This window comes from Bombyx mandarina, chromosome 06 (assembly GCF_030267445.1).
Source record: "Bombyx mandarina strain Sakado chromosome 06, ASM3026744v2".
Lineage (NCBI taxonomy): Eukaryota > Metazoa > Arthropoda > Insecta > Lepidoptera > Bombycidae > Bombyx > Bombyx mandarina.
In genome coordinates, this window is record NC_143213.1 from 2,878,500 (window position 1) to 2,891,974 (window position 13,475).

The window sequence follows — 13,475 nt, forward strand, 5'->3', positions numbered from 1 at the left end:
CCTTTAGCGCCTATATCAGCCTTCAAAGCGCACGCTTGACAGTTGGTACTGCCAAGATCACGGTTCGCCTTTCCATCAATGATATCAGAGATTCAAGTAAATATATCAAGCGAAATCCATTGAAAGCAATAAAATGACTTTTTTAATTAAATCCCGTTAAACTTCGTTTACAAAATACAAAGTCTATACCCGAAACATTTGCACAAAACTCCGCAAAGTCGTTGTGGGACGATCAACAAAATTGAACACAGTTCGCTCCCATGTGTATATGAGGATAATAAATTATTATTCTATTCTAATGCACGAAGGATTTAATACACACTGGTTACGTTAGGGCCAGAGTATAAAGCAATTTGTTGTTGTTCCCTAATACAGTTTTTATTTTCGGGGACAATCAAATTTTCTCAAATGAGTTTTCAGAATTATGGCTTCATCATATCTATATCTGTGGCGGGGCTTGGGGGAGACATATGTCCAGGAGTGAACGTCTGTGGGCTGATAGAATAGAAAAAAAATATCTATATAAACACGATGTAAAATATAAAAATACAATACTGGCATATGACAATTTAAAATTTAATAAATATTGTTTGCTAGTTACCATTGTCGGAGATGGGAAGAATGGATTTTTTGCATCTAATCTAAATATTAAATTAGACATCAGTTTACTGCCATTTCAGTGTCAGCATGCATATCATAATGCATATCATTAAGGCATCAGCGATCTTTGACGGGATATATTTGTTGCAGGAGGCTGTTCAGCATTTGGGCACTCCTGCTTCGGCGGGCATGGAAAGAGATCAGGCGAACCTGCACCGATGGATGTAAGTGTTCTTAAAAAACTAAATTTTACCACCATTGAGCATCCTTGAGTCCTTAAGACTGTATAAATAAGTTCAAACGGTAAAAATATGAAAATAATAAACAAATATTAAATTAGTGTAACAAAATCATTAATTAAATTTAAAAAATCAAGTGTTTTTCATCCTTTAAATTCCACGCATTGAAAAAATTACCTACAACAATATACCTAAATTGTAATGTCTGGTTTGTATTTAGGAAATTTTGATAAGAAAAAGTATGCTATGAAATTTGATAAGAAAAATATTGTCTTATTTTTCTTTTCTTCATCCCACAACGTGGGGCCGGCGCAGCATGACCTTTCTTTCCATTCAAGCCTATCATACATCATCTCTGCACTCACTCCCTTCATCACATATCCTTTTCCACACAATCCATCCAAGTATTTTTAAGTCGCCCTCTACTTTGATACCTTTAGTCGTCTTTCGTTATATTATGATGTCTTTGCAAACACAAAAGGACACAAAGAAAGGTTTTATTTAAGACGAACACAAAATATACAAAGAAGGAGAAAGTAAACAAGATAGTCTAAGTAACACAAGCGGTACACGAAACAAAAAGCAATAATTAATAAATAATAGTTTAAAAAAACTAACAAAATACGGTTTTATAGAAAATCATGCTAAAAAATAGAAAATAAATTTTGATAATATTTGAATTAAAAATAGTGTAAGAAAAAATGATTTTATTGTAAAAAAAACGTGGGGTGCTTTTCAGGATATTATCAAAATAACCCTTCTAACTCATATCTATTCATAAAAGATTTATAACTACTTATACCATACAATACATGTGAGTCACCCACAATACCCATAAAAAAATAAAGTATCTAAATATAAAGAGAATGAACAATACGAGAAAATGTCTGGACGTCCCGTTATCTTAATCAAGCAAATTAAGTACATTCCAATGGCGTTGATATAGTAAACAAATTGATTGCTTGCAAATAAAGGTGATGGTTGGAATAGACATGATAAAAAATTCGTATCGTGCCGACAAAACTCTGGAATATGAAATAGTAAATGATAAAACTATGCGTATATTTTTATGAATTACCATGGAAAGGGGCTTAGGTTCAGTAGCGGACGTCGGCGGGCTGAAAGATATATAGGAAGATTAATTTGAAAAACAACAAAAGACAAGATCTGATTCGCTCGCTTTCAATTATATAGTTTTATTGCTAAACTTTGTGACAATTGGTAGTCGACTTTAATTTTTTCAGCAAATGAAAATTAGAACAAACTGGAAGATAAAATGCTCAATAAAATTTTTCAAATCTCTGTGTTAATGCGCTTGTGGTACTAACACGAGCTTGAGTTTAAAAAAGTCTGACGGTGATGGACCTGAAAGATTCAGTCACGATTGACAGCTTGACAGCAATTCATATCAATAACGATAGTAGAACTGTATTTAAGACCACAATAGCCAATTTCAGTATAGCTCAGGCAAATAGATTATTAGATAAATTATAGATAATCTTAAAACATTCGAAGTTTCATATAACCATCATATAACTATCGTAATTGTTTGACAACAAACTTTTAAGAAACTTCTTACTTTAAATTAAATAAAGTCCTTAATGGAAACTTAGGGGTGTTATGACGTAAATAAACTACATGTAATGTATGAACTACTTACTCGGTTTGAACTGGAACCCTTGTATGGGAACTCGCCCCTAATTACATGAGACATTTCATAATGCGTTAGACCGGTTGAGAAAACAAACCTACATAGTCAGATAGTTTTGATTCCTGGAGTTAACGAAAAAAGGGTATATTTTAATTGAACTTTTAACACTAACATATGTATATATCTCAAAGCTGTGTAACTAACTGTGTTAATTCGTTAAGGTTCTGTATATTATTTATTAGTCATAACAGTTTTATTGTACGTCACCAGTTAACTATAAATTGTATAGCCTCTGACTAATAACTAAATGTAATCTAACTAACTAAACCGATTAGAAGAAGGTAAATATAATTTATTTATTTACCAGTATTGATCGTGTCTTTGATAAGCGTGGTACATATTTGAATAAATATCCAAACATAAGCAGTTCTGCATTCTGCATACGCACATATACAAATATTCTTTAAATATAATAATTAATATAACAAGGCGATGCTGCTATATTCGTAAATGTTAACTTTAAATTAGCGGTTCTATAAGGAAATATAATGAAAAAGGTCTGTTTGTTTATTGACAGTAGGAAATTCGTTTATTATCTATCTTCTATATATATATATATAAATGAATTGCTGTTCGTTAGTCTCGCTAAAGCCCGAGAACGGCTGGATAGATTTGGCTAATTTTGGTCTTGAATTATTCGTGGAAGTCCAGAGAAGGTTTGAAAGGTAAGAAAATATAAAAAAGCTCGGAATTATATAAAAACAAACAATTTTGTTTTTCCTTTGATGTGTCCCCTTGATGTGTCTTTTATTTATCGATTGAGGCACCACGAAGTCTGCCGGGTCAGCTAGTATAAAATTTTAATTTTGACCAGATTAATTAATTATATTTGTAGCAAATTAACTGTCGTTTTCATATATAATTACGTTTGACTCTGTCTAGATGGCGAATCAGGATATGATGGTGCGTCATCAGCTCGGTCAAGAGGAGACTCCTCCGCACCCAGGGTACCCTCATTCCAGCTACAACGTGCTGCAGCCTGGCGACGACATCATTCCTATTAGGGATGGAGGTTCGGATAAGAAAGAATTAATAATGAATAAGCCTTTATTACTGTTTTGCTTAACAATATTTTTGACTTATACCTTATACCTTAAATTTAAATCTAGCTTATAATTAAGTATTACGTTCGCCGCTCACTGTTTTGTTTTTTGAAAGAGATTGTCTCTTGACAAAGGCCTCTTTTAAAGATTTCCAATATATATCCGGCTATACTCTTTATATCATCTTCCTAACGTTTTGGTTGCTGTCCTTTTTTTCTAAAATCGTCCCGTGTGTACGCTCTGTAATTATTTTGTGCCATTCTTCGTATTTCTCTCTTAAGATACATATGTCCTGTTCATCTCCACTTCAGTGCTCTACTTACTTTAATTGCGTTTTTTTAATTTACTTAATCTCTAAATTTAAAGAAAGAATAATAATTAGAAGTCGTCAAATACAACTTTTAATTATTAATTTTACGGTTCCAACGCATTACCGAGAAAACTCTTCCTAAATATGCTTAAAGTTCTATAAACATTACAGAAAAGAGTTTTACTGATGATAACAAGTTACCTGGAAAGCCTTTTTTACTTGGTTCCATTATCGGTGTTTCTACACTTTCCCGTAGCGGAGTGACCTCGCGTTTTGGTCTAAGAGTTGCTCTTTAAAACGGCAGCGAAATTGCTTCTTCATGTCTTAAAGCTATCAGTTAGAATCATTCACGTTGTGGTAGCCAATAATGTCCAGCTCCAGTAGCCGCGTCACAAAAAACCATCAGATAATTCAATAGGATCATGTTCAAGATATTATCGTTACAAATCATTCACTAGCTTCAGTAGTTGCGTACCTAAGTCCCATGATTTGCGTAGAGCTCATGTCTCAATATGGGTGGTGGCATTTACTTTCCTGATGTCTAAGGGCTCCGGTAACCGCTTAACACTAGGTGGCCAAGAGATTCTGTATCCATTGAAACAAAATGAAAGAATGATTATCAACGAAAATTTCCATCAGCCTTAGTATGAAGCTATAGTGAAATCACACGATAAGGTCCCTTGGAAATTTGGCCATTGTACCACAAATAATTAATGTAAATCTGTTAAGTTCTTTTGAATTTTTAAGGCTAGAATTTTATCGTTGTTCAGGTGTGTACGACCATGACGCCGCTGCCAGAGACGTGATGAAGTACAAGCTTAGGAATATCTTCAAACATTGGGTAAGTGTGTATGTACACAACATAAACGATATTCAAAAGAAATGTAAAACAAACTTGCTCGTTGCTTTGATAATGTATATATTGTAAACTTTTATATGAAAGACCAAAATATAAATATATTGGAAGGTTATACGTATAAGTTACCTCCAGCTATTACCACTACTTCTTCGTCATTCACATAGCATCCTTTACTGGTAGTAGGACCACTTGTGAGTCCGCGCGGATAGGTACCACCGCCCTGCCTATTTCTGCCGTGAAGCAGTAATGCGTTTCGGTTTTAAGGGTGGGGCAGCCTTTGTAACTATACTGAGATTTAGAACTTGTATCTCGAGGTGGGTGGCGCGTCTACGTTGTAGATGTCTATGGGCTCCAGTAACCACTTAACACCAGGTGGGCTGTGAGCTCGTCCATCCATCTAAGCAATAAATAAATAAAAACCCGGCCTCTAAATTCTGTATCGGTTTTAAGGTATGTTGAGAATAGTGTTAATCCTTGGAACTTACCATTGAAACTTCAGTTGTGATTAATAGCGGTTGCTTGATGCCCCAAACTGAAGCGTATGGCATATACGCGGCTGAAATAGGCATGATGATGGTATATATACGTGATGATTTGGAGAATACACTATATTATTGTATTTTTTCGACAGAGCATTATACCGCTGTCTCAATGATCCTAATTGGGGCTATAGGGCGATATGTCGCCTTTACATTCGAACCGAAAACATTGATCTGTTTGTCTTCAAAATATATTATATCTTTTATTAAATTCTGACTGATTGATTTGGTATTAGTTAGTGCAGTAGTTAGCGGGTCTGACTGTTGCACCAAGGGTCGTGGGTTCGATTCCCACATCGGCTAAGCATTCGTGTGATGAACAGGTTTATTTGCGCTTTGTCTGTATATTTATTATCTATTTATGTATATATTTAGACATATATAAGTATGTTTATCAGTCTCTTGTACCCATAACACAGACCAGGTAATCGTAAATTAGGGCTTAATGACCGTATGCGTGATTTGATCTCAGTTATTAAAGTCTCAGTTAAATAATATAATGGTTCTTTATTAAGAGCCAATTATTATTAAGTGACGTCACATCTGTACAGGTATAGAGTTTGAAGTTAGAAGCATACATGAGTCTTGCATTATTCAACAGTTTGCATCTCGACGAAGGTGCGAAGATATAATTAGTCTGAGCTAACTTTGCTTCACGACTATGTGATTAAATAATATGAGAATGGCTTTGTTTTTGATGGGTATTTGATATTTATTAACTTGAAAAATCTATGCCATTATTCGAACGCAGTATCTTCGACGCGTTCGTTTCACGCTGTTAATTTTGTATTTTTTTCTGTTTTTTCTAGTCTTTTTTACTATATCCGATATTTTTGGAATACTTAACATTTATCGTATCGTATCATATAAAAGTGTATTAAAAAATATCCGAAATTATTCCGTAAAAATAGTTTAAATTAAAGATGTACTACTGGTGGTAGGACCTCTTGTGAGTCCGCATGAGTAGGTACCACCACCCCGCCTATTATTGCGTTTCGGTTTGAAGGGTGGGACAGCCGTTGTAACTATACTGAGACCTTAGAACTTATATCTCAAGGTGGGTGGCGCATTTACATTGTAGATGTCTACGTGCTCCAGTAACCATATAACTCCCGTTGGGCTGTGAGCTCGTCCACCCATCTATATATTTTTTTAATTGCCCTTGTAGACAGACGAGCATACGGCCCACCTGATGGTGAGTGGTTACCGTCGCCCATGGACTTCAGCAATGCCAGGGGCAGAGACAAGCCGCTGCCTACCGAATCTAAGCAATTTAAAAAATAGTGAACGTTGTCGACATCAGTACGAGTATATTAATATTTGTTTTGCCCACAGATGGACAACTACCGACGGTCGCAAAACACAAACGACGAGTATTTCCTAGAAACGATTTAAATCAAAAATTCCCCCAAATAATTCTTAATCATTGATGACGTAAACAAACAAAACACACACGTGACGTTATATATATAGAGTTTTTCTATTACGATAATACTTGTTAAATTACTATAATATATATATTCAGACTATATTACTATACAAATTTCAATGTTCGTCAATTATAAAACAAGTTTAAATTATAATGGTTATTTAACACCTTCGCTGCGGAACCGGCCAACATTGAACTATTGGTGCGGACAAAGATAGTTATGTCCCTCTCGCTGATGCGGACCGATTATTTGAGGTGTTTGTAAGAATTTGACGTTGACAACTATGTGCTACAGATTGTATACAGTATGTTTTCGCTATGTTATAACATTATAATCTACCTTAGTGCTGTTGGGTGGAAAAAGACCTGCAATGCACTGGCGGAAATATCTTTGGAGGTGCATTTCAACCCGCCGCCGCAACAGATTAAGGCTTATGATTTTACTCGCCGCAGCCAAGGTGTTATCCAATCTCTGTGTAAGGCTGGAAGTATATTGTAAGTGTGAACTATAAATTAAATAGGAGAAGACCCCTTTGCCAGTTAAATCGCAAAATTTATAAACATCGTTCATTGAACTTTTATTATCTTCAAAAGAAATCTTAATTTAAAGTTCCGTTGTTTTTGTTAAATGTATCATTGATAAATTACAATTAATGTGAATTACAGTGAAGGCTGTCTAACTATTACCATAAAAACCATCCAAATACGCTTGGTCGAAAGAAATAAATTTGCGAAAAAAACTCTGATGTTTTTAATAGAGACAGTCTCGATGCGTGGAAATTAATATTTTTTAATGTTTCTAATTATATCTGGACTGTAATCGAACATTTAAATAATTATTTGTATTATAGAATTATATTAAATGGTACATGTTATATCGAGAATTGCTATTTCTCAGACGTAAGTTTACCATCAAGAATGTAGCTGTAATCTTAAAATACGAAAAGTTTTATGTACCTAAATATTAAATGGTTAGTACAATATGAATGACGTGTTTTATTTAAGAAACCTTTTCATAATCTGTATTTTGTTTTTTGCTGAAATTATGTAAATCTTGTGTTCAGTATCGAGAAGATTTCAACATAACAAAAATATTTACCAAAAAAGCAATCGCCTTTCACAACATACATTTTTTTCCTACCTATTCGTTGGTAGTCTAAGGAGGTATGCCAGCTACGCCCGGACGTAGGTACGTGAGCTCACGGGCTCAACCTGATAGAATTTGCTAACACTGGCCCTAGCAAGAGAAGTGCTTCGCAGAATCTACCACCGGATTGGAAACGCAACCCACTGAGAAGATCCGGCGAGAAACTCAGTGGGCTGTGTCTGTAGGTTAATTTACTTGTCGAGCCCTTCGTCGCAAGCGACGGTTTCGACGAAAGCGATGAACGGTGCTTGGGGTACCTAAAAGCACAATTAGCGGATCGGAAGGATCCGTAATGACGTGTTTTGGGCGACGTGGACTGTTTACCATTGGGTCTACAAGATCGGGTATGTAGTTTCCAGCGGTTACGACAAGAGGGTTCTCGTGTCGTGCCGTTTTCTCGAAATGGGGCAATGATACCGACTGTAGATACATAATGATGGACTCTAGTTCTATGTCGTCCTGGAGGTCCACATTTCTGACATACCATGGGGTTCCGGCGGCTATACTGCAAAAATAGGATTGTATTATTTGAAGGGGTTTCAAGTTAGTACGGGCCGCGTAAGCGAACATTACACTTGCATAGGTCATGACCGGACGTATGTAAGTTTTGTAGGGTGTCCTTATTTCTACGGGACAATTTACTTCGCTTGCAAATCATCGGATAGGTTCCATTTCAGTACTCTCTGTATCGTCACACTTAGATGGTGGATGTTTTAATATCGTGTAGAAAGGTTTAATATTTCATTACGATTATATAAAAAATGATGTATCAGTCACTATCGCTGTCCGAGAAAAGAATAAAAAAATCACGTGCTACAAAAAAGGGTTACGGAAAGCTCTACTTGAATAGCAGCGACCCTCACTGAGATTAGCACCTGGGGAATTTTTTGAAGAACATTTGTGTGCTATTCATGTTGGGGTGTTATACTATTAGCAGCGACGGACAGAGGCTGGCAGACCCGGGAAGTACTCGTCTTAAGCATTAAATAAACATTTAAGGTCTTAGATGTAATAGTGACTGGACTTTACTTATTTACAAGCGGCCCGGTCCGGCTCCGCTCGGGTCTTTAACAAAAATATCAACGATATTTGACGTTGCTTTATTTTTTAAATAAAAGAACACTTATTGCGGCACAAAGTAGTTAGACATATTATGCTGTCGCGACACTTTTTGTAAATAATAATGTGTTCTATAAAGTCGTAGTACATTATTTTATTCTATCATCAATAGTTTTCGCAGGGCCCGCGATGTAAAGAATATTTTAGGTAATTTTTTTACACATTGGGTTACATTATTGGAGTTCTAGTAAGGATCCCTAATTTTTTCAAAAAAGATTGTAGCCTATGTTACTCAGGAATAGTGTATCTTCTAAACAGTGAAAGAATCTTTCAAATCGGTTCAGTAGTTTCGGAGCCTATTCAAGACAAACAAACAAACAAACAAATCTTTCCTCTTTATAATTAGTAAAGATAAAGATTTATTTATTTTTATCGTAGTTACCAAAACTTGATGACACAAAACACGAATTTGAAAGTTTCAATTGCATTATTTAATGGCATTCCAACCTTAAGGCCATGATTATTCCACATTAGAAACAGACCGGTCCAAGACATCTACCCGTCCCTGAAAATACGCTGTGCCAACAGCAAGGCCTAATCGAGAATGAACGCTCCAAGCAAGAACTTGGAAACGAAATATCTACTATAAATAAGGTAACGGGTTCTGATAAGGCATACCGGGATCTGGACGGACACATCAGCTGAGGCAAGCTACCCCAATTCTATGCCATCTCCATCTTCATCCATTCATCTTTCTCATCATATATCCAGCCAGCCATTCACTCACTCGTTTTTTATCAATTTCATCTTTAATCTTGCATGCAGTAAAATCATCATCCCCGAAAGAGCAAGGAGTTCAAGTTTGGGCAGAGGGTGTTTTCCCGAGGTCCGTGTCATGCCATCGTAAGGGATCATGAGGACCCAGAACCGATAAGGCATAGTCAATAAATAAATGGAAAATAAAAAGTTAAACGATTTCTCGATTATGAAGCAAACTCCTAAATGTATTAAAGCGTTTATTTCGCAATCTGGCACACATTCCGTTTAGTTTGTTCAACAGGGTTGTTACGTCGTAGTTTTAATGAGAGTATAATAAAATTCGGGACGTAACATTACACGGGCGTGTGCTATAGAGATGAGCTTTATTTAGAAAAGTATGTTTGCAAAGTTAATTTTTGCAACGTTTTACGTTCTATCAGGTTTTATTGGCTCATTTTGCGTATTGTCTGTTCAGGTTGGGAATTTCGTAAACGATTTTAACTTTTTGATGGGTACATGAATGCGGAGAATGAATCAAAGAAAGAAGTACATAAAAACAAAAAAAAAAACATAGACATAACATTAGAAATGCATACTAAAATATGATAATACTAGCGACCCGCCCTCGCTTCGCTTCGGAAACATTAAAACACACATGAAACCAAAAAAAAAAAAATTTTATTTTTTTTTTAGTAAAAGTAGCCTATGTTCATCAGGGACAATGTCGGCTTCTAATGGAAAAAGAATTTTTCAAATCGGTCCAGTAGTTTCGGAGCCTATTCGAAACAAACAAATCTTTCCTCTTTATAATATTAGTATAGATAATTGCGAGCATACTTTGTTGCACTCACTCACCAGAATTACCTAACCTAGAGTCATCTAGAAATTTTGCATACACGGATAGGAATCATCGGAGACATAAGGTATCTTCATCCTGAATAATATACTAGCTTCCTTTAACGCGAATCAAGCCGTGAGTAAAATATAGTTTTAAAAAAGCAATCAATATATTTTAAGTGATAGCCTTTCATTATAATTAATTTAGTTGGTATGTGTTTAACTGGACATATAATATTTGATTGCAATGTGAAATAGTAAAATATTTCGTTATTCAAAGAATGACCTGAAGTTTTCTAAATCCTCGCCATTTTCCAGGCTTTTTCACGGTATTTTTACCACAATATATGAAAAGCCCTTCACAATAATTACGCAGAACAATGGTCCTGTCGAAATATCAAAATTTCGCTTTTGAGATAATTTCATTAATAGGTAGGCATTACGCGGCGCATACATTAAATTTGACAGTTTCATATTTGAATATGGATGCGTGTGCTGCTGCCCTGAGACAACATTCAAGTCTCTATTACTTATAGAGCTGTTATACTCAAAAAATTGGACAGAGAATAGGCAAAGTGAAAATGGTTGATCGTATATCTAATACTATATACTAATAACAGAATTTAAAATTGGAAACATCCTCCAGTTTTGATTTCGGACTGCTACGACGGAAGGTCTACAGCTAAGCAGTAGCATCAGTAACTGGAGATCAGAATCATATGATCATAATATTTGATGAATCATTATCGCTATCAAATGAACTTCTAAACCTAAATGTTATTGAGGTGTAACCGAAGGATAAATTAGTTAAACCCCTTAGAAATATCTTGATCTGCTTAATTTCGTGTGGAATTATCGTTATAAGAATACGTCATGCGAAATACGCATTACAGCCGCAGTGGAGCACGTCTTTTGAAAGAGCAGACAACAATCTGATCGAATAAATAGTTTCTTTTTGTTAATAAAATCTGTCCATTAGGTGGGTCTTCAGTTTCTACCAGCATCGGATTAAGTAAAATGAATGAACTTAAAAACTATAGTAATAATAACAAATAGTTTGGCAAAAATTAACTCTGCCAATGGCGGTCCCAAGCCCAAATGAGAAAAGAGGAGGGTTGAGTTTGAGTTCGACCTTTCTACCGTAAAACAGTCAATGCTGAATGTCGGGCGGCGATTAATTAGTCGGACCCAAATAAGGCTTCAAAGGCCTCGAAGAACTAAATCTATTCCAAAAGCATTGCCATGGAAGGACGCGGGACCCCACCATGTGTATTTTCCCAAGAAAGCTTCATGAGGCCATGAGGCATTGAGGATTATCGATGCAAGTATGAGGCCACAAATCACGCAAAAATTTTGTCTTCCACCCCCAAATTAGGGTTCCCTGTGTAATACGTACCAGAGACTGGCATAAATAATTATGTATATCTTTAAAAAAAAACGGCTCATCACACACGAATGTTTGCCCGACGCAGGGAATCGAACCTACGACCCTCGGCGGAACAGTCAGAGCCGTTAACTACTGCACCATCCAGTCAGTCTGGCTACGGTTTCATGACGTTTTTGTTTTTGATTTCCTCGAGCAGATTTTCAAGTAATTTTCCGCGATGCTCGAATGAAAGGTTAGCAGAGCGATGGGACGACGCTTCTTGTACTCGCTTCGAGTGTGACTCAATATGATACTGTAGACAGCCGTTACATGGCACAATTGAGGCTTCGACTTAATGTCTCATGGTCCACCTTGAGACTAGCGGAGATACTAAACATAGTGACAGTCTGTAATGTTATAGTGAAGGGTCTAGTAATCTTTCAATTATGCTTGTACGAACAAATGTAAAATTTAAATCCCTACATAGTATAAAACAAAGTCGCTTTCTCTGTCCCTATATCTGTCTGTCCCTATGTATGCTTAAATCTTTAAAACTACGCAAAGGATTTTGATGCGGTTTTTTTAATAGATAGAGTGATTAAAGAGGAAGGTTTGTATGTATAATAAAATCCATTAAATAGTGGAGAAATCAATAATAAATTACAGTTTCCGAAGCGAAACGAGGGCGGGTCGCTAGTAATATTATAAAGTTGAAGAGATTGTTTGTTTGAACGGGCTAATCTCAGGAACTACTGGTTCGATTTGAAAAATTCTTTCAGTGTTAGATAGCCCATTTATTGAGGAAGGCTATAGGCCTATATAGGCTAAGGCTATATAACATTACGCTAAGACCAACACAAGCGGAGCACCAATACATAATGTTTCAAAATCGGGGTTATTTTTACCTTTGAGAGCTTCCGCTGCGTGCGCTGCAGAAACGGTTAACGTTTCGCTAAAATAATGTACGACAGAATTGTTCCCGTTTAAAAGATCTAAAAAAAAGTCCGAGACATCATATGCCTATATGTTAAGGGTGGCTCACTATAACGTTTTTTATGCTAACCAAATTTGTTCTAAAATAAAGCATTATTTGTGAACTATTCCACGCGGATGAAGTCGCGGGCAAAGGCTAGTATTTCATAAAAGTTGATTAATTGTACGAAATGAAATTACGTTTCATAAATTGAATAAGACAATGCTCTAAACCGCTCGCGTTCATATTACAATTGTTTCTCTTAATTTCTAAGAAGTAATATGAAATCACAACGAACTTGTTACAAATGAGTTTCCTTATAACAATCACTTGTTATTTCAGTAAGCCTTTAGTCGCGTAAAGGAACGTGCTACAGATCTATAGTTGATTGATTTTAAATAAAAAAGTATCGAGAATTGTTTCCAAGCTTAATTCTATGTTTTTTTTTGTTGTTGTTAGATTGGTACTAATGTTTTCCATTTTGGCGAGAAGGTTGAGTTGCATCTGTTATTTAGATGAAATACAGGAAGTATGAATGAATGAATGAATAGCCATTCAGATACATATTATAATTATTATATAATCTAGTCTTTTATATGGATTT

At 35.6% G+C, this 13,475-nt stretch overlaps 1 protein-coding gene across 1 annotated transcript in view; it reads left to right on the forward strand.

Annotated features, from left to right (window-relative positions):
• CCHa2 (neuropeptide CCHamide-2) overlaps nt 1-7,714 on the forward strand; it is a 37,612-nt gene extending 29,898 nt beyond the window's left edge. Inside the window, exons 3-6 of the mRNA XM_028170407.2 lie at nt 751-824; nt 3,433-3,562; nt 4,674-4,744; nt 6,637-7,714. Coding sequence (XP_028026208.2) covers nt 751-824; nt 3,433-3,562; nt 4,674-4,744; nt 6,637-6,696 — 335 coding nt within the window. The 3' untranslated portion in view covers nt 6,697-7,714. The remainder of the gene's footprint in view (nt 1-750; nt 825-3,432; nt 3,563-4,673; nt 4,745-6,636) is intronic.
• Nucleotides 7,715-13,475: the final 5,761 nt, after the last annotated feature.